The 25,867-nt window shown below is 42.6% G+C and overlaps 2 protein-coding genes across 3 annotated transcripts in view; one reads left to right on the forward strand and one right to left on the reverse strand.

Annotated features, from left to right (window-relative positions):
• LOC130196292 (intermembrane lipid transfer protein VPS13A-like) overlaps positions 1–15,794 on the forward strand; it is a 39,373-nt gene extending 23,579 nt beyond the window's left edge. The window contains 26 exon segments of the mRNA XM_056418282.1: positions 437–541; positions 680–826; positions 1,215–1,346; positions 1,532–1,665; positions 2,262–2,330; positions 3,553–3,685; positions 3,857–3,914; positions 4,255–4,426; positions 5,107–5,260; positions 5,407–5,553; positions 5,706–5,787; positions 5,885–5,954; positions 6,260–6,374; positions 6,529–6,642; positions 6,915–7,060; positions 7,172–7,253; positions 7,361–7,474; positions 7,786–7,861; positions 8,300–8,463; positions 8,643–8,688; positions 9,732–9,855; positions 10,044–10,158; positions 13,213–13,298; positions 13,474–13,597; positions 14,325–14,399; positions 14,631–15,794. Of these exon segments, the coding sequence (XP_056274257.1) occupies positions 437–541; positions 680–826; positions 1,215–1,346; positions 1,532–1,665; positions 2,262–2,330; positions 3,553–3,685; positions 3,857–3,914; positions 4,255–4,426; positions 5,107–5,260; positions 5,407–5,553; positions 5,706–5,787; positions 5,885–5,954; positions 6,260–6,374; positions 6,529–6,642; positions 6,915–7,060; positions 7,172–7,253; positions 7,361–7,474; positions 7,786–7,861; positions 8,300–8,463; positions 8,643–8,688; positions 9,732–9,855; positions 10,044–10,158; positions 13,213–13,298; positions 13,474–13,597; positions 14,325–14,399; positions 14,631–14,705 (2,859 nt within the window). The 3' untranslated portion in view covers positions 14,706–15,794.
• A 46-nt stretch (positions 15,795–15,840) lies between these two features.
• gna14a (guanine nucleotide binding protein (G protein), alpha 14a) lies at positions 15,841–25,507 on the reverse strand. 2 transcript variants are annotated; one of them, XM_056418300.1, is made up of 7 exons: positions 24,842–25,507; positions 18,946–19,130; positions 18,603–18,757; positions 17,582–17,710; positions 17,337–17,466; positions 17,081–17,234; positions 15,841–16,591 (listed from the first exon to the last, which is right to left on the reverse strand). In XM_056418300.1, the coding sequence occupies exons 1-7, from the start codon at positions 24,960–24,962 to the stop codon at positions 16,401–16,403; spliced, it is 1,065 nt and encodes a 354-aa protein (XP_056274275.1). In that variant the 5' UTR covers positions 24,963–25,507; the 3' UTR covers positions 15,841–16,400. The 2 variants fall into 2 exon arrangements, with proteins under 2 accessions (XP_056274275.1, XP_056274276.1); XM_056418301.1 differs by lacking the exon at positions 24,842–25,507 and adding an exon at positions 19,741–19,757.
• Positions 25,508–25,867: the final 360 nt, after the last annotated feature.

The following is a 25,867-nucleotide window of genomic DNA, read 5'->3' on the forward strand; positions in this document are numbered from 1 at the left end:
AAGTCAATTACAAGATAAGAGTTTATTTTATGCTTTATCAATATTTCTTATTTATTTATATTATTTCGATATATGCACATAATTCAACGTTATGGTGAGAATTTGGAAATTATATTACAAATATACATTTGTCTTAACATATGTGTGAAAGGAATCCCTCTGTATTTAAAGTGTCACTGGAGAGAAACATCAAAGGGATATTGGAGAAGAATTCAGTAGTTTAAAAAAAAATTATAGTATTGAATAAATTAGCGAAATACATCCAATCACTATCATTAAACTATGAAAGCAAATATGTTAGTCATGGACGACCTGTTGTGCCAAAGTAAAAAATATTGCAGCTTTGAACTCTGGAAAATTGAGACGATCCATTTCTATAAACTGGCTACCATTTCTTTGTGAATATGAGTTTAATGCCTTTCTTTTCATCCCTCAGGTCCGTCTTATGATCTCAGAGAGTGAACTCTCTGATGAGTTCTCTCTGGATACAGTTGGTAGCTATGGAGATGTCAAATGCAAAAGCCAATACAAAGATTACTTGGTAAGATTTACATTTTTTCGTTATTAAATATAACTTACTGTTATACATGCTTTCCTTAAAAAGCCAGATGTATGATTTTAAATTACTTTTGTGTGTAAAGTATACCGGTTTGGTTATTGAATCTTTGTCTGATCTTAGGTTGGTGTGAAGATTGACGCGAGCAGTTTCAGTCTGACCCGCGTCGTGACCTTTTTGCCGTTTTACTTGCTGGTCAACAGAACCAAGCACAGTGTCTTCATATGTGAAGTGGGGCAGGACAACTGGACAGAGGCTCAGCCAGAACAGGTCAAAGCCAAAGCCGTTATTTTTTTGCATCTGTGTTTCTCTGCACATGTTTTTCATTTTGGGACACTGTTGTTTTTACAACCCGTGAATGCTGCTGCACTTAAGTGCTTTATGTATCATGGCAGCATCAAATACCACACAGGAAATGTACAGGTAGCTGGCAGTTGGACATATGGTTTAGACTCTCATTAATCAAGCACAATTATATTGTTTGTACTGTTAATTATTACACATTTAATTTATCTTTTTTACTTCTAAATTCATACGGTCTGGATTAGAAAAATACTTTACCATGTTGTACAGGTTGGGAATTTCAAATACTGAACGACTTTGTAATATTTTCAGATGACATTAGAGTTATTGAATTTTTGTTTTATTCTTTATTTAGTCAGCTCTTCCATTCTGGCCTGAGAATGACACGAAGCAGCTAAAGATCAAAGTAGAAGGTTGTTTATTGCCTCCTCGGACTCTTGACTTCACACGACAAGAGAACTGCTTATTGCTGCATCTGGACAGTTCTGTAAGTACAAACAAAGATGAGTGAAGTCCCTTCATGTTTAGAATTTAATTACGAGATGCACTTTATAAAGAGATGTTCAATTATGTCTAGTGTTGATGTAAATGTACTTCCATTGGCTTCCAAAGCATTTAGGAAACCCTTATACTGTATACCAGTATGTAGACGTTATTTGTTTATTTCTGCAGGTGGGTGGGATTGCTGTAGATGTGAACTTGTCAGAGCACTCGGCCACAATCCGATTCTCTGAGTACCACGAAGGTGCGGCCCCTTTCCTCATCATCAACCACACAAAAGACCAGACTCTGCAGCTCTATCAGAGGTGAGCGATCAGCAGGAGGACTGTAGGAGGGACACAAATAAACATTTTCAAACTGGCAGTTACAGGGGAGAATGTATTTTGCCAATAGGCTCTTGTAAAATCTGATTGCTTCGTACTTGTTACTCATAGTTAAGAGTGCATAACATCTCCCGCTGCTTTATTTTATAATATTTCAGTGCTTTGTTGTAAGTGTGCTTATAAAGTGATAAAAGTTCCTTTTCAGTTTGATTGTGGATGTGGCATTCCTGTCTTAAGGGGAGACACTGTCTCCATTATATAAAGAACATCTCTCAAAAGTAGGATGTCTTGCCAGTAATGCCGAGCTATTCGTTCAGCCCGCTGTGTTTTATTTTCATTTTAGATTTCTGAATGATGTATTTTCATATTACTCCATTTGTAAACATCAGGTTTACATTTTACCAACAAAGGACAATTTCTTCATGCATAATATTCATATTTGCATTTCATTGATGTTTTTTTTGCATATTTCTGAATGACGATACTCTTTCCTCTTGTTGCAGAAGCCTCAAACCGATCACTAACAGTGTTTGTTTTTGCTGACAGAGAATTCTGTTTTTGCTTTGTGGGTCATGCAGCGCCCGGACAGAAACCTCGTGGGTGGCTGACGAGCTACTCGACCTCTCCTTCTCACGGGAGGAGGACAGGTAGAAAAATATGAGAAGGGGAAACTCTTTTGACACACTCTGATAAATCGGCTTTAGGGAGCTAGTTTTACGGATAGCGAATGCCAAATGTAGGAAGTTGAAGAGGTAGAATTAAGTATGACATAAAAACACATCCAAGAAAATCAAGAGTGCTTGAGTGCCTTGAAAGGCGCCTTATAAAATGAATGTATTATTAAGAGATACAAATACGGCAACAATCTTTGGGATCGGCAGAAGTGCACAAACACACAAATAATGGAGCTTGTAAATATGAATTGGGGGACAATTATTAGGCTGATGTCATAATCCCTTCACTGTGACATCCCAATGAAGTATATAGTCAAGAAGTCAGTACAGTCAGATTGAGAGAGCAGGAAAAGATTAGTAGAAGAAAAAATATTCTGGTTTGTGTAATCTGCTCCTTATCCTTACCAATCATAAAGAATTACTGCATCAGCAAATATATACCATTACTGTCACAGAAATATACTTCCAGAAATCAGAAAACCACTTGCAGGGCAATTATACTGTATGCTTTGTTTTAGACTGACATCCAGTTTGATACACTTTCCCAAATTGTTTATTTATAACAGACCTGCTTAAATACCCACCATTTTTATTGATCTGCTGAGAAATACAATTAATTAAGATTGATTAAGCACCATTGTGTGAGTAAAAGGAGCAGGTTAGACATCTAAACCCATTTACTCATCTATGACTATGTTCCTTTCATTTCATCTCTTGCTGCTGACTGGATGTGGTTCTGCCCGTGGAGTCACTCCTCCCGCTTCTTCCAGTAGTTCTGTCGCTTGACTCGTATTCTCCGATTTTCCATCTCCATCTGTAGATTATGGCTTATTTCATTTTCTTATGTCCGCTTTGTCTCGTCCGACTCCAGATCCGTATCGGAGTGAACGAGAATATTTAAACCGTATCTCTCCAGTGTCGGGAGTGTTGGGGACTTTTTCAGTGTGTGGCCGTCGTTTTGTCATCTTCCTGTCTGTTGATTGGAATTGTTTGTGTATTCTGTGAAACAGGTACTTTGGATCTGTTGGTTGTCATGGCGGTGTATTCTTGGTAGCTGGGCTCTGTTATAGTGTCTTCACTGTCTTCTTGCATTATTTGCTTTCTGTCATCTCAAATCAGTGGGATATGGTTTCTTGATCATTTCCTTTAGCAGTTACTGATATATACGGTATGTGTGTGTTTCATGTGTGTGCAGCTCTCAGAAGGAGGGGGAGAAGGAGGAGCTGGCGGCTGGGAAAGCTGTGCACTATACCTGGACTGAGCCCACTGGGTCCCGAGAGCTTTGCTGGAACTGTGGTACTTACAGTGGGAAGCTGAAGACTGAGAAGGTACTGTGCTGTGTCTGAGCACAATCATGCTTGAGGAACAATGCGATAGTCTTTACTCGCAGACATCTCTGTTGGTCTAGGTCATCCATTTTTCTGCCTCTTCTCGGGCCAAATTAGACGTGAACACAATTGTTAGACGACATTATGATGATTGTTTGTCTCAATCTTTAGGACCTGCGTGAGGACATGGGCAATGAGGGAAAACTGTTTGTGATCTCCTTTTATGAAGGTAAAGTAGAACGAGCAACAACCTAGAACACTTAAGTTTGCTTCACACTGTCACAATAGGCTTTTTGTTGTTAGTGCATGCATCTTGCCATGTAGTAAGAACACATTGGCTAGAACTGTTAAAATATACAAAACAAATAGACATCGACGTGTCATATTAATCGCAGGATTCAGGTGTACGCTTGTGTTGGTTCCTGATTAATTGAATAATAAATCACAAAATTTCTACCAGCTTTAGGAATATGCTTACTGTTGCTATGCTGTAACCGATCCCAACTTCTGATCTTGGGGATCAAAGGCTGTGAAATCATTCGGGTTTTGGTGTCTTTGTTGATCCAAAGGGCTCCAGCGTGTCGTCCTGTTCACCGAGGAGAAACGTATCTACAAGATGCTCTGCGAGAGCGAGAAGGCGCAGCTGGCCGAACAGGAAATCATCCTCTCGCTACAGAACGTGGGTGTGTCTCTGGTCAACAACAGCAGCGGCCAGGAGATCTCGTTTATTGGGATCACAAGGTAACCAACCACCAACATACACACGTGTAATAAAAAGCATACAAACATGTTTACGGTGCATGTTATGACCATGGCTCACTGCCAAGTTTATACATCAAAATGTGTTTTTGTTGTGGCAAAGACAATGCTGTTGTGTTATCTGAGATGCAGTTGAGACAAAATATCCAAAATATCCGGTATTAGACACTTGAGACTTATATGAGAAATATAATTGTTGAACAAATACGTTTTGATTTCAATTTGAAGTTAGTTGTGTTTTGTTGCATGTGTGCTTGCTTGATGATCTTAATTATATACAAACTAGATCCAGTTATTGTTCCGCCAAATGCATTGTCTCCTTACACGTCGCTCAGTGTGAGGGAGAGACAAAGTTAGCAAGAAACTAGTCGTAGCAGTTTCTGCTTGTGTCTTAACAAAAACACAGAATGTTATTTGACAAAATTAGAATGAAAACATCAAATAAATTGAAGATCCACTTATGTGAAGAGGGTGTTTTGTTAAATGGTTCTCATTGTAGAATAACATGGTAGTAACCGGAGCGTTTACCTATAAATCGTGTTATCTGAACACTGCAGTAAGATGCTTATGAATTTACATGATGTCAGGCCACTCCTCTTCAATCATGCCGTTGCATACCATGCACTGGTTTTCACACTCTTAATTCTCTTTTCTTGTCACAGCTCTGATGTGGTGTGGGAATTCAAGCCAAAGAAGAAGAATCGGTGGAAAACTCTGAATTCTAAAGAAGCTGAGATGCTGGAGGAGAGCTACAAAGAGTACAATGAATCTGGACCCGTAGACCACGCCATCGTTGACCTGGAAAACAACTTCCAGGTTAGAGCGTCACCCACGCCGGGCGTATACTCGTAAAATATTCTTTTACAAAGTTTTGCAGCTGCCGGCGATTAAGTAAAAGTGAAAATAATCATTAGTTACAGATCTATTATTTCAATTGTGTGGTGTTTGCAATTGGCCTCCAGGTGTCCTTTACGCCCAATGGTGTGGATATGAGGATGCTGCAGCCGTGTGAGGCTCCTCTCAGGAGGCACTTTCTTCCTGGGGTGAAGGTGGAGTACAGCGTATCGCCACGACAGAGTGCCTACCGTGTCCAAATCCATCGCATTCAGGTAAAAAGAAGCCAAATGGAAACAAATTCATTAAAGATCCAGTATATCCATGTCTGTAATACACGTCGTCATGAATGCCATTTGAGTCCTGAGTTACATTTCTTCTATTAGCTATTTATTAGCTATAGGTTATTAATGATTTCTTCCTACAGATCCAGAATCAGCTGCCAGGAGCCATCTTCCCTTTTGTGTTTTACCCTGTAAAACTGCCAAAATCCATCACCATGGCTGCAGGTCTGTTAATCCACTTTATATGTCACGTTTAAGTCAACATAACATTCTGTTTATATGCCGTGTTTCATTCTGTAATCCGGTGTTCTTGTTCTTGCAGAACCCAAACCTCTAACTGATATCAGCATTGTCACCAGAACCGCAGGACACTCTGATATCTCTCGCATCAAGTAATTGTTTTTCCTTTTGATTCGTTTCTTGCTTTCTGTCCCTCATTTGTCTCCTCTCACGTTACTGTCACCTCCTCCAGCGCCCCAGCCCTGTCTTTCTTTGGTGTACTGTATTCGTTCTCTGTCGACCATCTGATAGGTATCTGTAATGGATACTTTGATTCTGATATAGCCCTCACGATCCCATTGAAAAAGTCTTTGTATTGGAAATGTTTTCAAATGTAGCCGCATTCCTGTATATAATTAATTTAACATTATTCTAAGTTCCCCTGCAAAATGGTCACGGAGGATTCTGTCTCGCTCAGGTACTTTAAGGTGTTGATTCAAGAGATGGACCTGAAGCTCGACCTGGGCTTCCTGTATGCCATCCTAGACCTGTTCACACCTGAGGATGCCAGCATTGTGAACTCGGACCAGGAGGTCAGATACTCATCCTCACAATTACTGAGACATACCCTGTGATTTTATTCAACATCTGATATACTTACTATAATCTTTATCGACTCGAGGAGTCCTCTATTCTGACTTTAGTGTTTCTGTGCCTGTTTTTTTTGTGCTCGTCTTGTTCCACAAGGTGGAACTGTTTGAGAAGGACATCGAGCATATAAAGACGGAACTAAACCATTCCTCTGACGCGGACACCTCTCCTATCAGCCTCTACGAGTACTTCCACATCTCCCCCATCAAGGTTAGTCCACTACATAGTGTGCATTTAGGTAATGCTATGTCAATGAGATGATGAACAAATACGAAGCATTAAATGTCTTAATGACTCCAACGTTTGGTTCTTCATCTCTGCAACAACGCCACAAGTGATGAAAATGATGAAACAGCATATTCAGTGTTGAAAGGGGGGGGAAACATGAATAAAACAGCTTCTAGAGAAAGCTACAAAGCACATTTCAGTTGTGAGTTTAACACGAGAAACAGCCGCGCTCAGTCTTGTTGTTTTATTGGCAGCTTCATCTGAGTCTCTCTCTGAGTACGGGGGGAGATGACGGCCTGAAGGAGAAGCGAGATAAGGAACTAATTCCCATCCAGTCCCTCAACCTGCTGCTGAAGAGTATCGGCGCCACACTCACCGATGTGCAGGATGTTGTCTTTAAGTACGAACGCATGCGAAGACTCAGATAGACAACACGGAAATCACACTCGGCAGCATTATTCTATCTGTGTGCGTGTTCCTGCTCCTTGCCCGACTCTTTCATTGGTTTCAGGCTGGCGTTCTTCGAGTTGACCTTCCAGTTCTGTACCACGCAGCAGCTCCAATGGAAGGTCATCAGGCATTATTCCAAGCAGGTAACACACATGGATATGCACAAGGATATGCCGTGGTTACTCGGAAACTATGGAAGTGCAGGAGTGGATCATTTGTCATGTGTAATTAATATTTATTCATATTTCAGGCTATCAAGCAGATGTATGTGCTGGTGCTGGGCCTGGATGTACTTGGAAACCCTTTTGGGCTGATTAGAGGACTGTCGGAGGGAGTGGAGGCATTCTTCTATGAGCCTTATCAGGTAGGAATGTGATACAAGTACTGATGAGTGCGAACATAATGTATCAATGTAGTGGAATAACAAACAACAACAAAAATATATATGTTTGCACTCATTATTGAGGGTGAACATTTACATGAAATGATCTTGAATACGAATATATTTTAGGAAACGGCTATTAAAAACCTATTGAATATTAAAGATGTGTTAAGTGGAGACATATCAGCATTTAGTGGTAAACATTTACAGCCTGCCAAGAGCCCCAACCGTACAGACGGTTCAGAGTGTCTTTATGTTTTCTTTCTGTTGAACTGATGTCTGGGGTTTTCCAGGGAGCCATCCAGGGGCCGGAGGAGTTCATTGAAGGAATGGCTCTCGGGGTGAAGGCCCTGGTGGGAGGAGCTGTCGGTAAGCACAGCGTTTGAAATGAAGATTTAAGAGAAACGTGACTAATGTCTCTTAACATGTTATTGCTCTTTTAGTTTAGCTTTTATAGTAGATAAATGTCATATTCATAACATTGTTATTCTAGCAAATACAAGACGTACATCTCATACAACTACATCTACATTAAACACTTTTCTGTTTTCTCAGGCTTATGATTAGTTATTGTGTGTGTCGGTAGGATGTTGGGGAGTGCTTTTTCTTTTCTTGTTGTGTTTTATTTGATCAGCACTTCCAGTTTACTTTTGATGAAACGTGCGTGCATTAATTAAATTGCCTCGCCTGCCAAATAAACAGAAGATGAAGCGACGGAGGATAACTCGGTTTCTCACGAAGACTTTTAAGAAGAAATGGACATGTCAAAGATTGAAGTAACTTTACAGACTCCTATGTGCTTTCCAGGGGGGATAGCAGGCGCAGCCTCCAGGATCACAGGAGCCATGGCAAAGGGTGTCGCTGCCATGACGATGGATGAGGAATACCAGCAGAAGAGACGAGAGGCTATGAACAAGCAGCCCAGTAGCCTGAGAGAGGGGCTGGCCAGGGGGGGGAGGGGATTAGTGTCTGTACGTAAAGATACCTTTCACTCATGTTTTCAAGCGCACACATTTCAAGTAATGACCTCTCATTCAATCATGGAACAGATTAACTTCAAATATGAATACTAATGTAGGTCTGCCACCAGGAAGTCTGCCTGAATGAATGAATTGCTGCTACTTGTTGATGCGGCTGTGCTCTCTTCCAGGGTTTCGTCAGTGGGATCACAGGGATCGTTACCAAACCCATCAAAGGTACGCTGAACCCGTATACAGATCTAAGTGAGGACGTTTGGCTCATATGAAAATTGAAAGGTCAAAATAGTGGCATGACCTCAAGTGGGAGCTGAACATCGGCTCCATCACCAAGAAGGCCCAGCAGAGGATGTTCTTCCTGAGGCAGCTGAGGAAATTCAACCTGCCAGGGAGAATGATGGTACAATTCTACACGGCCATCGTTGAGTCCATCATCTGCTCCTCCATCACCGTCTGGCACCCTGCAGCCACAGCCAAAGACAAGTGCAGGCTGCAGAGCATCATCCGCTCGGCCCAGAGGGTTATCGGCTGCAATCTGCCTTCCCTCCAGGTCCTGTTCACTTCCAGGTCACTGAAGCGGGCCAGAAAGATTGTCGCTGACCCCTCCCACCCTGGACACTCCCTGTTCGAGTCCCTCCCCTCGGGGAGGAGGCTGCGGTCTATCATGACAAAGACCACCCGCCACACCAAAAGCTTTTTCCCGTCGGCAGTCGGGCTCATCAATGGAACCCGGACTGACTGACTGTCACCCCCAGGACTACCACCTCTTCTTCCACCTTCCTCTCTCCTCCTTCTTCCCACTCCTTCCTCTTCCTCCTACTCCTCCTCCCTCCTCCTTCTTCTTCCCTCCTGGAGGCCTCCTCCACACACGTCACTTTAACATGCACTTTAACTTGAGGCCTCCTCCACACACATGTCACTTTATTTACATGCACTTTAACTTAAACACACGCCACATGTAACATACACTTTTAACTAAAACACACATCACTTGAAGCACACACCCAAACACTTTCACATTATTTGTTGTCTTTCTGTCGTGATGATTGTTGTTTGTCATGTCCAAATGTTGCACCTACCGCCAAAAAAAATTCCTCGTTTGTGTAAACATTCCTGGCAATAAAACTGTTTCTGATTCTGATTCTGATGAAATCTAAATATGTGTATTATTTGCTGTGCACTGTCATGTTTGTGGAACAGCGTACGAGCTCTGTTTTTATCAATCTTCATAAATGTGGTGATATGTTTGAATTGTTTTGCAGGAGCCCAGAAGGAGGGAGTAGCGGGCTTTTTTAAAGGTGTTGGGAAAGGTCTGGTCGGCGCAGTGGCCAGACCTACAGGAGGCATCATTGACATGGCCAGCAGTACTTTCCAAGGAATCAAGAGGTATGTGAAGAATGTAAACTTTAATAATGTAAGTAAAGTAGAAGTTGTACAAAAGAAGAAGTTCTGTATTGTGTCCATGTTTGAGGGGCGGAGTCGTACTGTGTGCACGCAGGTGTGCGTCAGCCCTGTTGTGTGCGTGTTCATCAGAACGCTGCGTCTCAAACTACATTTGCGTGTCTCGTCCTCAGGGCAGCAGAGAGTTCACAAGACGTCACCTCTCTGCGTCCTCCTCGCTTCATCCACGAAGATGGCGTCATACGACCATATAAGGAGAGGGAGGGCCTCGGAAGTCAGATGCTCAAGGTAGGGGAAAGTGTGTGTGTGTGTGTGTGTGTGGGCCCATTGACAGAGACAGAATGATTATAGAAAAACTATGAGTAATAATAAACAATTCATTATAATAATCCTCCCTTTAGTCGGCTTTATGGTATCCTTTATTTTGGCCTTTCCTGTTAACCGATCCTGACAGAGATCACTTCTCTCCTCGGTGGCTGTTTTATGTTGTACGGAAGAAAGTTTTACTGACACTAGTGTGTCGGTTCTGTTTCATTATTGGTTATTTATTTTGCTGACATTGTGTAGCGTTCATGCTGGATGGAGTGGGTGGAAGTTTGTGATCCGGTCAGAGCTGCACTGTTTGGTTCATAGAGGAGATTTACAGATCTGTGACGGATGAAAGTGTCCTGTAAGGTGCTGTGAGCCTCCAGAGGAGCCGTGATGCTCCTTTATTAAGGATCTAAAAATGTCTGAATAGACTGGAGAGTTGTTCTCCTTTCTGGTGTTTTGACCATGCCGAGGAGAGCGCTGTTCAAGAAAGACATCGGTGTGGTCGACGAGTCCTTTTCATTCTCATCCAACCATTCTGTGTCCTCCCTTCAGTTCATTTCGGCTTTTCCTTTCATTTGTCACCCATCTGGATCTCCAGCTTCAGACTGAGGCGAGCTTTGTGTCTGTTGATGTGTCGGTAACTGTCGTCTTGAAGCCAAATTAGGAACCAGTCACTCAAGTAAACTACGAATCACGTGATGTCACACGTCTCGTGTCACAAGTTTCTGTTGTCGTGTTATTTGTAAATTGGCTTTTAATAGATTGTGACTTTTGCTTTTTACTTTGGGTAGAAAACTCTTGACAGCAAACCAAATGGACTGAAGCCAATAGAACAAATATCTAAAGAAGATATATATTTGCAACAGAGTAATTCTTTGATCGACGAGGCCAAACACACTCACCTCAATCCGAGTGGTTTAGATCCGTCTCTATTTGTCTGGGCAATTTGCATATCGTCAAAACAGATCCACCGACGACGCACGCCCCAGCGCACCTGCCGCCTCCCACCTGGAGGAGAGGGGAACTTGTGTGTGCGAATGCTGGTGGTGACTACACAGCTCTCAGCCACTAATTATTCCCAAACTCGACACCAAGCTCAGAGGTCTAGGCCTGCACCACTGGACTTGCAGCTGGATACTGGACTTGGACTTCCCGCCGGCCGCGTGGGTGGTGGCGATGGACTACCACACTGCCCCTCAACACGAAGCAGGGGGCCCCCTCAGGGGCTCCCCTCCTCTCCTCTCCCTGTACCCCTGACTGCCCATGCACAGCACAGCTCCAGCATCAAGTTTGCTTGCTGACTGACAGTATGGGGTTGGGATCAGCCACGGAGACAGAGACAGCCTACAGGAGGAGGTTGGATGGGTGGGACAGGGGGCCAGCTGGCCCCCAGTCAGGCCCGAGAAGAAGACCAGTCAGATCAAAGAGACACGGAGGGGAGGAGGAGAGGCCCGGAGAGGAGAGGGAGAGGATCTCCATCAGAGAGGGTCAGCGAGCAGTAGAGGTCGGCAGCACATCTCCCACACACCTCCACCTCACATGGACACCACTCACACTCACGTGGTGACAACTACGCTGTGTTTCCAACTGGCGCGCCTCGAAACTACACATAGCCCCGCCTCAGAACATTCGACATCCAGTGCCATTTCTACAGTGAACTGACACCCTGTGTCTGTTCTGACCACGGTACGGGACCCCTGCAACACCACCAAGGTGGTGTAGAGGGCACAGTACAGGGTTGGTGGACTTCCCTCCATCCTGGCCTGAACATACTTCAGCCCATCCTGGGCGGGAGACAAGCGGATGATGAAGACAGCTCACCCCATATGGGAAGACCAACCCTTCTACCGTCTGGCTAGCAATACGGCGGTATCAGCGGTATGGCAACAAACCATCAAAGTGCTGACAGTCAGTCAGGCCATCGAGGACAAGGACTGAGACTAGGTGATACCCTGCTGAACATACCTGCAGAATATATTATCACATTACATTGTTTATTATTATATATTTTATTATATATATTGTATGTATATATATATATATATATATATACGTATATATACATATATATATATATATCACATATATATATATATATTTTATTAAAATATATATATTTTATATATATATTATATATATATATCTTCTTTTATATATTTTTTTTACATGTTTTTTTTTTTTTTTTTTTTTTCAATTCTTTTTTTTTCTTTTACTGCTGTTTTTTAGTCTGCTACTTCTGTCGGGGGTTTTTTTGTTTTGCATAAAAAATTTAACCGATTTAAAAACTTGAACTTAAAAACTTGAAACTTGGTAGAAACACGCTTTGCTTCTCTCTGCTCTGACCGTGACTCTTCTCTCTCGTCATGTCCTCAGAGGAGATTGGCCTTCAGTAAAGGGCAAAGAAGTGACGATGAGGATGAGGATGAGGGTGATGAGGAGAACTAGCTAGAAGCTCGAGGTGAACGCTGTAGTGTAGCGGCAGGGCTTCGTCTTCACTCTAGATCCCCTTTGAAAGATTTAAACAAACCAAAAGAAGCCTCTGTGTAATGTAAGTGTTTCTATTGTGTATGTTTTAGTTGCCTTTTGACTTGATGTGTATTTCTTTACTGTTAGATTGTATTATCTAACTCATCTACTTTTCTTTCATCTTTTTCTCACAAGCCACAAAGGAAACATTTCATCTGTTTTTTTTAAGACATTCATTCACTGTCAAAGAAATCTCATCATCGAGATTTGTCTGCGTCATAACTTCATCCTTGTTCTATCATTCTGTCATTCACTGCCCTCTTCTTCTCAATAAAATGTTCACTCTTTAAACCTCTGCATGCCATCACTTTGTCTTTGTTCCACCCCTCACCAGCCCACCATGTCTTCACTCTTTTTCCAGACGACTACTTATACTTCCTTACAGTACGCAGTTGTGTATATAAATAGTCATGAAACGTATACATCGAGGTATCTTGCTAGTTCTTGTTTGTTCAGTATTGTTTGTTTAAACATTCACTCACTTTCTTCCTCTAATTTCTTCAGAAAATTGAGAACGGACGTTTTGCCAAGTACAGGTACTTCGCTCACGCCAAGGTCAACGAGTCCGACCTCCTCATGATCACCAAGAGGTGAGTGTTGCACATGTTTTCCTTTCATGTTCACAAACACCCATGCATATGTGAAATTGGTATTTACCATATCTTTCTATACATCTTTTTTTTTTTAAAGACTGCTGAAATAAATCATTCATATATTAATTTCTTTGTGCTTTCCCTAACTCTTTTAATGTGGATTATTTTCCAGAGGAATATTTTTTGTGACCAAAGGCACCTTTGGCCAGCTGACCTGTGAGTGGCAGTATCTGTTTGAAGAGTTCACCAAGGACCCGATGATCGTAGAGGACCGGCGGCTTCGCATCGAGGCCAAGGTACAATAACAAACTTACAACCGTAGTTACCTTCGCATTGAAAATGCCGGAAGGTTATGTTTTGATCGCCGTGTATTTATTTATTTATTTATTTGTATGCGTGTTATTCGCAAAACTCAAAGTATTGAACCGAATCGCATGAAATTTGGTGGGATGATTGTTTATTATCCGGGGACCAGTTGATTAGATTTTGGGATCGATCGGGTCAAAGGTCAAGGTCAAAGGTCATGAACAGGTCAAAATCTTTCGCAGAACTCAAAAAGTATTGAACCGAATCGCATGAAATTTGGTGGGATGATTGTTTATTATCCGCGGACCAGTTGATTAGATTTTGGGATTGATCGGGTCAAAGGTCAAGGTCAAAGGTCATGAACAGGTCAAATCTTCTTGAATCACATGGAATTTGGTGGGATGATTGGTTATTATCCGGGGACCATTTGATTAGATTTTGGGATCAATCGGGTCAAAGGTCAAGGTCATGGAAAGGTCAACATCTTTTTTTTACCATAGCACGATACATTTTTGTCCAATTGGCATGCAACTAATGCCAAAATGTTCATAATTCAATGCCCAATCTTGTGATATGCGAAGGTATGCGCTCTACCGAGTGCCCGTTCTAGTTTACTTTGTTCTCGTAGGAAACCTGTTTATTGACAGATTGTTAACATAGTTTAAAAACATAAGCGAGCAGGTTATTTCACCCAATGCATTATGTTGTGTTCCGCAGGAGAGAGTGAAGTCTGTCTTCCACGCCAAGGAGTTTGGGAAGATCATCAATTTCAAAAATGCTGAGTTAGCCAAGGTGAGAGGCCTATGTGGACACAGTTATACTCCTATTTATATGTTTTCTATAGAGATTACTTTGTATTGCTAATATGTTTATGAAGTGCCTGATGCTGTCTATTTGTATTCAAGCCGTCCCTCTTGTAGTCGTGAACCTTCCTTGTGTCCTCCATGTTACTGTATGTGTCCAACCTGAAGTCAATGTTTCAACATAAATAAGCTCCAACTTGAGTTCTTATCTGTTTTCTAGTGGGTGCTTGCCAGATTGGACGACGCAAGAGAGAATTTACCCAAATTCTGACTCGTCAAGAAGAGCGATAAATGATGATCATTTCACAAAAGAAAAGGCAGACGAAGAAGTCTGTTTCAGTGCCTTTGTTCTTCGCTGCATGCCACTTTACTTTACCTCCATGTGTGCGTCGTGGTAACCGATGCTGTGTGTGTCTGGGATGAAAGACTGTGCGAGTCGTGTGTATGTGCGCATGCTTACAAAAGAAGTTTAGAAATCACTGAACTGAACATCGTCTCTCTGTCTCCACTCTGACAGCACGTTGATTTTTTATGATTTCTTTAATATAAACTAACACAAACACTTGACTTTACAAATAATTTTTTTCAATGCCTGGTTCTGAAATATTTGTGGAATTGGAAGATGTCCTCGACCTTTTGTCGTCATAGTCCATCAAATGCGTCTTAAGTCACTCATTTCATCACGTTTTGGTTTTCTTGAACATATTTCCGGCTGTCGAAGCGACACCGTTGCGTTGCAACAGCTGGTAAGAGACGGTCGAATAACATCGAGCCCAAATCACCCAGAGTTGTTGTTGTCGCACATTTAATGTTGATCATTTACTGGTTTATATAAAAGGGAAACTAATTGACATTTTTTGAGTGTCTGTGTAACACACGTAATTAAAAATGTGGTTTTCAAACCTTTTTTTCTTTTTCTTTCCCTCTAATCTGTTCCTCCTAATTTATTGTATCCGTCCAGCTGGATGAAGACTGTTCAGTGTGTGACTTAGAGCCGCATGCTATTTTTATACCGTACTATTGAGCTGTATCTTGATCTAATGTGTATATAATCATCAAACCACAATAGTCTGTATTATCGTGTTACAGATTCTGATTTTTAGCTTTTTATACTACTTATGCAATGCCAACTATGTTGATGACTTATGCAGAGAAAAGTATATTTCGAAGAAATGAATGGAAGTTATTAAGAGCTGCTGTTTACTCTGGTATATAATTTTTGCTTTTGTTTTGAAGTGCATCGCAGTTTAATATTACCGAATAGTTTAGTTGCCAGTAATTGTCATTTATGAGCAAAGTGTTCACTGCAGTGGCTTCATTTCTTTTCCTCTCACTGTTTAAAAAAATAATAATACTAATGATAATAAAATATGTTTCAGATGTATCTCTTTGTCCCCATAAGATCTCAGGCACACAAATCTCACTCTTAATTAACGAACTATAATTCTTTATTGAAAATAACCATAAATAGAACTTCATTTCTCCAGAGAATAAACAGTTGAGTCGAGTTTTCCAAATCACAACTTGGATCATTTACATCTCGAGTAATAAATAAGGCACTTATAGGCAAAAGCAATCGCATGTGGCTCAGTGTTAGAAAACCATATTAAACCACAAGACTCGGGACTAAAGGGATTCTCGCAGCTATTGCATGAGCAGAAATTGTTTACTTGGATCCTATTTCTGATAAATATTTGTAAAAGTAATAAAATAAGTAGCCCACACGATAGGTCAACGATATTACTTTGCACTAAGTTTCACATTCTTACTTCTGCTGCAAAATATAGTCTTCTTATAACTCATTTCTAAAAGGCTGGAGTGAGAACTAGAGTACACAAACACACACAATCTGCATTTCAACCACAATAACGTTAAATACAATAACTGTTACATGTTCGTTTTCTCTTTGACTGCCAAGAAACAAGCCCTGCAATGTTTTGTTTTACGTAATTCTCCTATCTTGGCGCTCTTGTCGGCCCTCCTGCTCCTTTCACACCAGGTTGAACTCCTTCAGGTTGTGTCTGAGGATGGTGTCTTTGACGGCCACGAAGACGAAGCGGATGTTTTCTGTGTCCGTGGCGCAGGTGAAGTGAGGGTACACCTGCTTGTCCTTGTCCGGGTTTTGATCTTGGTACATTTTCAGGATGAATTCTTGAGCAGATTTCGGATCCTGCTTAGGTCCTGCAATTCAGTTGTAATATTTCAACATTTACTTTCCTTTCTATAAACATTTATAAAGTGATGAGACCAAATGTGACAAACATAAAATCCCGCGCAGGTCCGGAGAACGTTTCTCAGTGCTCAGCGGTTCTTGGTGTGTTGGAGGGTTGTGAGCCTCATGTTCAGGTACAAGACTACTCAAACTAATCTATGACAACAATTCGTCAATAAATCATGTTAAAGTTTACAAAGTGAATCTATTTACTGAAACCGTATAAGCGATGTTTTGATTCAACTTAATGATCTATTTTGGAGGGTGTAGTTTGTGGTGCAGTTGAACTTTCTGTATTCTAAGGAGTGGCTCATTGAGCCCGTCCTCATTGATAATAAATAATTGATCATTTTGGATGAAATGAAAATGCCCGTCAGTGTGTATTTAACTGCATTAGTTTGAGCCGCTCCTCATAAACTGGCCAAAGAGATGTACATCGCAAGCACAAACTAACTGACCTGTGAATTCAGGGAAGTAGTTGGCCACGTGAGAGTGAACGATCTTCTCCCCGAGGATGTCGGTCTTGTTGAGGAACAGAATGACGGAGGACTTCTGGAACCAGGGATAGGTGATGATGGTTTTGAACAGAGCCTTGCTCTCCTCCATGCGGTTCTGGCATTAAAATGGCAGCATAGAAAGGGTTAACAAATGAAGTCACATTTTTGAAAGGGGTCAAAGTCCGCAGCACGATCCGCTGCCGAGCTGAATTCTCACCTCGTTGTCGCACTCGGCGAGCACCTGGTCGTACTCGCTGAGCGCCACCAGGAAGATGATGGAGGTGACGTTCTCAAAGCAGTGGATCCACTTCCTCCTTTCTGACCTCTGGCCCCCCACATCCACCATCCTGCGGGTACGACAACACAACAAGTATGCAGCATCACCTGTGATGCCTCCTGCTCCAATGCAACACACACACACACACACGACATCTCCTGCTCCGCCGGTGTGTTATATCTCACCTGAAGATGACGTTATCCATGTCAAAGGGGTATTCAATGATTCCCGTGGTCGGCACTCGGACCCTGAGGATGTCCTGCAGGTCTGGTAGATAAGAGGATTGAGAAATGCGTTCCAGGTCGGCGAGATAGCTGAAAAATGGAGAGAATTAGTCCAATGAGAGGAAATCTTAAAGGAAAATAACAGTGGGGACATTTTGTAGCTATTAGATCGTGAGAAACCTGATTTATCCTCCCATTTAATAGTCATGTGATCATACGCATTAATATTATAGTGAATGCACATGCATGGGTTGCATGCAGTTATCGGTGCATCAAGTAAGTGTCGAGTGGTGTGAGTGTGTCGCTTTGTGAGACAGAAGTTGAAACTATTAGAGTTTTGCTTCAATAAAGAAGTAAACGGTGTATTTTAGTACACTTTGCATTGCTTAAAATAGCAACCACCAGATAAAAACAGTCGACCTTTCTTTTCTTTCGTTTTATCTGGATGAATAAACGCTTCACAAAAAAACAGGATCTTTAATGATGCTAATTTGTGTCCCACTGCGATCAGCGACTCGTCTGCGGTCAGAAGGGACGCCGTCGGTGCTCATTAATGGTTCTTCTGGGAATAAAAAAACATGGCAGCCAAGATACAGAGGTTTATATATTAAAAAAAACATTTTATCTCCAAACATTAAGGTTGAAAAGCTGAACACCTTCTCCCCAAATTTTATTATGTTGTGCTAGGTGTAGTCAAATTTGAATATTCTAGAAATCAGCATAATTTAATTGGTGGAATTTTTAATCGAAGATTGTTTTTTGTTTTTTTAAACAGGAAACTCTATGGAGGACGTCCGGTGAGTGTCTTCCAAGTCGGCCACAGCCCGGCTCATAGTGACGCGCAGCAAGCCTTGCAACTATTCCTCGACCTCATTCTGTGGCGGCTTGCCCCTCAGGAACGTCTGGTGGTAACTACAGACACAGAGCTGCAGAGAGTAGAAGCTCAACACGCTGCTCTTTGCACGGTGTGTGTCATGCTCACTATTTGGTGGAGTCGGACAGCTGGTATTCTCTGCGTCTGTCGTAGCACTCCTGGATCCCCCCGTCCTCCCACAGACTCTTGACGGCCGCCGCGTTGCTTTGCTCGAACTCCTCCACCTTATCCACCTCCACCTCCAGAATTGTGTTTGCATTGCTCTGTATGGACACATGTATAAGAGCATCGTTCATCTCACGGGTCACACACGTTCCACTTTACACTTTCTTAGATTTACCAAATGTTAAGATGTAAAGCTGAGTTTAAAAACTAAAAACAAGATGAACCTGGACAAGTTCTCACTGGTGGGAAAGGGAGCAGACCCAGTTCGAGACGGTCTGTACTGTACCTGGTTCTGGGCATCAGTGAAAGAAATACTAAGCGCCGCCATGGCTCGGATCATGGTCTGCATGGAGGAGTAGATATTCTGGTACACCAGCTTGGCGTAGTTCCTCTTGTCCTCCTCTGTGTATCCTCCTCCGTGGATAATCCTCATTTGTTTGATGAAGGTACTCTTTCCACTCTCTCCAGTACCTGTTGAAATACAGCCAGGCTTAAAACCACTCGTATCTTTTCACACTCATTTGTCTGTTTCTGCGGATTCTAGGAGCCGATACTGCAGTGGTATCGTCTTCTTTGGATTCAAATATGTGACACATTGCAATAGAGAGGAGTGTGTGTGGACACACACTGGCTTCTCCTCTGACCGTCTCACAGAGACAGATAAAAGGCCGGCCTGCTACTTTTATTGACATTAAATTACAAATGCACTGCTTTACTTGTTCACTTACTGTCTATGTTTCTCTCTCTCTCACACACACACACACACACAGATTCTCTATCTGTCACGTTCCTCTTCCATTCTTACCGCTAAAGCTTCTAATTTTCTCCTTCAGGCCACATGCTGCTGAATCTATTTGTTTAACAAATGTGTGTTTGTTCCCAGGTGTGTGTGTCTCTCTCTGTGTGTGTGTCTCTGTGTGTGTGTTTCTGTGTGTGTGTCTCTGTGTGTGTGTGTGTTTCTGTGTGTGTCTCTCTGTGTGTGTTTGTCTCTGTGTGTGTTTCTGTGTGTGTGTGTGTGTGTGTGTGTGTGTGTGTGTGTCTGTGTCTGTGTGTGTTTCTGTGTGTGTGATAGACCATACACCTGCGTCTGTCTCGCTGTCTGTCAGCAAAGTGTGTTGTATCTCTGCGAGGAGCAGCAGTCTTCTGGTTTCCTGCATGTTTTGCATCATGGATACTTGAGTCTTTACATCAGTGGTCGCCAACCCGTCGATCTCGGAGACGTTCCCTGTCGATCTCCAAAATAAAATGAAAATAAATTCAGAAACACATTGTTCCTCGTTTTGGAACATTTTCTGAAGTGTCTTCTGAAATGTTTTCTTCCTGACTGGAAGATCGACGTCAGAAAACATCTCCGCCTGATTCATGAACTCCTGAAAACGGGTTCGCTTACACAGCCGTGTTGTCAGCTGTGCGCCCTGAAAGAGGAACGTACCACTACAGGTGAGGCGCAGGGGAAATGCAGAAACACCTTTATTGATAACTTCACATATTACAAAAGCTCAAAGTACAAAGACATAAAACTAAGTCATCAATAAATAAATGTTGAAATGCCTGTTGGTGTAAATGTTTAGGTTAAGGCATTAACAGGTTACGCCTGCGCATGCGCGACTGCCGAGATTCTTGGCGACTTGCCAGGTTTTACCTCGGTGAGTTCGGCTTTTCTGCTGTTGTCCTTCAAAACAAAAGCTCAACATTGAACTTTTTTTTCTTGTCTGATAGAGCAATCTGGTTTACTTGAAAGTGATTGCAATTGCATTTATTCTTTTATTTGAAAAGGGACAGATGCAGGAGTCAAAAATGGTGGTTCTCATATTTATTATTATGATAATTATTTAAATCTGAGGATGTCTTTAGAGCTGATGTGAATGTATTCACCAACGGTCTGAATTCAGAACCAGTCCCAGATAAGAAAACTTTCATGAATACCAAATTTGCCCCGAAAAACTCGTCAGTGGAGTTGAGAAAATCACCAAATCAAAGACCAGGAGCTGGATTACTGACAGACAGCTGACAGACGGCCTCAGACTGTCTGTCTGTGATTATGAACCAACTACAAGCTCACAGACAGAGTTCAGTCACATCCATCACACTGACTGGAGTCACATGACTTGATGGCATTATGATGAGAGCTGAACTTACATGAGTTGCACTGACTGATCATGTTGTCAGTGTTGTGTTGTAATTGGATTGGATTCAATGTATTGTCATTGCTAGAGTACAGGTACAGAGGCAACGAAATGTAAATAAATACAACATTTATATTGGTAGTTCATCCAGCTGCTCATTGCAAATGTGTTTATTCTTGTTCATATTGTGTGCGGTGAACAAATATCTTACTTGTTATATTACACTTAAATTCTGTGTTCCTGGTCACATCAATTTGAACGCTGGACCAAAATGACAATTAGGCAAAATAAAAAGTTGTAAGTCCAGTCTGGACAGTCGTTTTCTCTCAACGCCTCAATAGGTAGATCTTGCCGGTCATGAAGGCGGAGGTCAGGGATCTTGGGCTCAAAAAGGTTGGTGACCACTGCTTTACATCTTAGCAAACCAGGCTTAGACAAATCGTCTGCATTTGAATGCGCCTTGTTTACAAGTCAAGTTTCTTGGAGATGAGGGCAAGACGGGCAGGTAAATATTGAGATGGAGGCAAATTCTGATCCTGCCCGTCTGCCGTGCTTCACTTGTTCAGGGAGAGAAAGAGTCCGCTCACTCTTTCATCCCTTTATGCCTCTTGGTGTGTGAGTCTGGAGGGTTCATGTCCGGTGACGAAGGCCGTGCTCTTTGTGACATGTCACTCTTCAACATGTGGTGTGGTTATGTCAGTCGCTTTAACGTCAGACTTTTATTTTTGTTTCTCACCTTTGGAGCTGATGTTTATCCAAACCGAAATAATCTGCTATTTTGTTGTACGTTTATATAAGGATTAATTAGTCAACAATTTGATGACTGACAGTTTATTAATTAACTATCGAGCAAACAGTGTTGTGTACACATTTCTAAACTCTGCTCTTTGTTCCTTTTGACCTGATGAATGAATATCGATCATCAAGTATTGCTTTCTTCTCAAAGTCATCGCTCTAAAATGAATAAAAACAAATTGATTCCTGAATGACTTGCAGACAAAGTCTAAATTAAATAAAGGTTTGAAATGCTGAGTCGGGAGATTTCACTAATTTCACTCACAACGATAATTTGATTTGTCGGGGGATGCGAACATGTGTCTGTACGTGAATACCTGTTCGCGCGTGTGTGTGTGTGTGTGTGTGTGTGTGTGTGGTGATTTACAGTTTACCTGTGGGTGATGAATGCTGACCACACAGACACACACAGACAGAAAGAGAGAGAAATAACCACATACGCAACGTCCCACCTGCACACACTTCCTTGTTACACCGGCTCTGTGAATGATTGCCGAGATAAGACCCGTCACCGGTCACACTTTGCCCTCGTAGTTATATAAATGTATATTTATGTTTTTAAACATATTTAAATTGAGTTCTGATTAGGATTATGTGAGGTTTAAATGGAGGTTGCACTATAATTTATAATATACTACAATCAAATTATATTTGAGAGTTTTGGCATTACACACCAATGTGCTTATCTTGGGTATACATTTGAGGGGGGGGGGGGGAAGGAAAAAACAATAAAAATGTACTCGCAAAAAAATTAAACAAACGTACAAAGTGAGTTTTTGGAGGACAATTTGTCGTACAAAAGAAGATTGTGTAGTTTGTTTGAACTGTATGGCAGCCGTCACACAAAAACACCTTTTTGATGCCGATTATAAACGTGCATCTTGTCAGTGTACCTGTTTGGCACGGTCTATATTTCCAACATGTTTACATTTTTCAGGTGTGGCTACTGAATGGCCAGAAGAGGCGGAGCGTGTTGGTGTTGATCTTGTGGTTCACTCCCACTCGTCCTCTCTGGGGACCTGGCTGTGACCATCCGAATGAAACCCACTGAGAGCTGTGAGTCACTCTGACCGGGAAAATACATTTTACTGTCTCACAGTCTGCTTTCTCTGTACAAGCTGCAATAGACTGGAACTCCATTCCAGGATCAATCAGAGATCTCCAAACACACAGTTCATTTAAAGCTCAGAAGTGGTTCTAGCACCCAGCTCGGTCAGCACTGGACCGTAACGGCTGCTTACCGTCCTCAAGCTGTCCTTGTTGGACTTTCCCTCTGTCTGTCAGTTGTTGACTATCTGTCTGTTGTCAGCTGTCTGTATGTCTGGACTTTGCTGGTCGACCGTTCAGTCTACCTGCATGTATGTCTTTTGTTGTTGTTTGGCTGTGTCTGCTGTTATATATTTAATTCACTCTGAATGCTTTTATGTTCTGTGTCTCTGACATGATGTTTGTATTCTGTCCATTTCAACAGTTATTTTATTTGCTTTGTCCATTTTGAATGTGTGAGTCTTGTTAATACTTGACAATATCTCAGAGTACTCACTATTCTAACTATTTATTGTGTGTGCACCCATTGGAAAGCGTAAATATTGTACAAACATTGTATGTATAATCTTACGTGTTTAGGTTTATTTTATGACGTCTACCTCTCGGGACTACAGATAAAAAAATAACCTCTTGGCTAACTCTGGCACATTTACAGAAATGTTGTTATTAATGTGCACTGTCCCTTATCAAATAAACCAAAGAAGAAGAAAAAATAACTTGCTGCAATGAACTGAAGGTGCGTGCAAAGGATCCACATAATGTTGCGTGTTACTGCCTACGCCACCTTCTTCAGATCGCTTCTGTCAACGATCCGAGAAAAGCATCAGCAAGCAAATTAAATTGGGATTTTACTAAGATGGCCTAGGCCTTTCTTAGAGGGCAGTGGCGGCTAACCCACTGCTCATGTCCTGCTCGGGGATGGATTTGCATGCCTTTTGCATGAGGTGCACCCGCAGCAGCTAGCTGTGGCTTTCTGTCACACCCCTGACCGAGACCTTGACAGTGGCTCCTGTCCGTGAGCGGCTCACACACCGCTGCAGTGTAACGTGTTGGGCCCAGAGCACTGAGCGTCATGGATGCTCTTCGGATGCAATTAGGCGTTTCTCTGATCTGGCACGCGTTGCCAAAGCTATAAAAGTAAACATAGGACACCGCATCACGGCACTGACCGGTACAGCCCACGAGCTCTTTCTCAAACGGCCAGCCCAAGTGTCCGTGAGCGAGTCAGTGAACTCATAACAGGAAGTAAGCTGAGCTCCTGAAGTGGGGAAGAAGCTTCACATCGGTCTCTGTGACAGACCGCACAGTGTTTACATGTCGCAACCACGAAGCAGGACAAGTCCCCCTGAAAAAGACAAATAAGGTTGACTCACACGTCTATCAGCTGTAATGCATCTTGTCACATGACTGTGGACATCACATTCATCCCCCCTCCCCCCCCTGCTAATGCTCAGAAGAGTTCATCCCAACAGAGGATGAGAACACGCCCACATGTGTCCGGTCCATCATGGAGCAAAGCAGCTCTGTGGGGGAATTTAACTAGAAATGAGCAACGTTTAGTTTCTCTGGAAATTTCTGGAAGTTGGAAAACCTCACATGTCCGCGCGTCAATCTCTGCGCGTGCCTGTTTTTTTTTAAATATCCCTGTGACAGGTGTGTGTGTGAGCCAAACGGGTCCGGGAGACTACATGACGACATGCTCCACGGTGCGTACTATTCATGGTACAACGATGCCGGCCGAGCCGCCGCTCACACCCTGCACGCTCGCGGACAGCCGGAGCGCGCGCGCGCCACCACATCCGGAGACCAGCATGAGGAGATAGGACATGTAGAGAACAGTTACAGCGGGCGGCGCTTGTAAAGTGTCTGCTTATTCCTAAATCCTCACATCTATTGTATAATACAAATACAGTTTAGTCGACAGGCCGTTGATTGCTGGGTGTTACCCCATCTGTCATGGCACCTGTGTGGCCAGGAAGCAGTAACGTTTTCCTTTAAAGGAACTTTAAAAAAACATTTTAAAAGAGTTTTGCAAGACTATTTAAATGGCATGTTGACCGGCCCAGAGCAGATACGAATGTGCGTGTGCTCCAGGAGTTTCGTCCCCTGAAGAGCAATAGTGTGTCTCCAATGTACCCCCGAGGTGCGCGCGCTCTCTCTGCGGCTGCGCGAGCCCTCAGTTCCCCTCCCGGTTCGGTCCCCGGTGACGCTCACCCAACATCAGCAGCTTCAGCTCCCTGCGAGAGTCCTTCTTGTCTTTCCGCAGCTGCCTCTCGATCTCCTCGTTGATCCTCTGAAGCTCTTTGTCATCCGACGACACGCAGCACCCGGCCATGGTTGAGTCTCAGCCGCTCGCTGTCCGAAGAAGGTGTGTGTGTGTGTGTGTGTGTGTGTGTGTGTGTGTGTGTGTGTGTGTGTGTGCGTGCGGGTGTCCGCGCCGCCTGCTCCACTCGCTGCCCTCTCGCGCTTCACTAAGTCAGTGGGAAGAGACGCAGAGCATCTTTACACGCGAGGCCTTCTTCTTCTGCTCGAGTGATGAAAGCAGAATATGGAGGAAGAAACTGTTGAATATCCCGCGGTTCAAACAGAGAATCCACTTCTATTAAAGGAAAAGTTGTTCTTCTTTTCTTTTTTCAGGATAAAAGGCGCCGACCCTCTCCGATGAGGTGCTGCGGTTGGTCTGAAGCAAGAGGACACTTGTTGAACTTTATCTCGGGAGGGCGTGGCACCGGCTGCAAGTGGAAAGGGATGCATGGGAAGTTATACACCCCCCCTCCTCCTCCTCCTCCTCCTCCTCCACAGAGATTACTGTGCCATGATGCGTAATGACATGGGAGTGAAGGGCCAATCACGCTTTTAACAAAGACAGCAGCGAAAGTCAAGACAAGTTGTAAATAACCCCATGAAAGGTTTATTGTTTTGTGTTGATTGCCTGCTTTTGTATCTACGTTATTGGTTTTGATGTATGCCTTTTATATTTTATTGTTTGAATAGTTTTATAAACGTTTTAATCTACTTCCTCTAAGAGTAAAATCTGACTTTTATTTTGAAATGTTAAAAGGAAGCGCACTTTTATTTTATGTTAAAATACAAACTTGATGGTACGGCTACAGATGTTACGGACGGATGGGCATTTCATTTAAAGTTTAATCGTTTGAATGGACCCGTATGAGGCTAACGCTCTTACGGTGGTGACAAGGTGGTGATTATTTAAGAGTTTTGGTTCATGTTTATTCACCG

Source organism: Pseudoliparis swirei, chromosome 7 (genome assembly GCF_029220125.1).
Source record: "Pseudoliparis swirei isolate HS2019 ecotype Mariana Trench chromosome 7, NWPU_hadal_v1, whole genome shotgun sequence".
In the NCBI taxonomy this organism is placed as follows: Eukaryota; Metazoa; Chordata; class Actinopteri; order Perciformes; family Liparidae; genus Pseudoliparis; species Pseudoliparis swirei.

Excerpts from the sequence above, each read along its gene's own strand:
- gna14a (XM_056418300.1), bottom strand. The coding sequence starts at position 24,962 with ATGGCCGGGTGCTGCGTGTCGTCGGATGACAAAGAGCTTCAGAGGATC. Across the intron at positions 19,131-24,841 it reads GCTGAAGCTGCTGATGTTGG|GTACTGGAGAGAGTGGAAAG; the intron begins GTGAGCGTCACC and ends GTATTTCAACAG. Across the intron at positions 18,758-18,945 it reads TCACTGATGCCCAGAACCAG|AGCAATGCAAACACAATTCT; the intron begins GTACAGTACAGA and ends GTGTCCATACAG.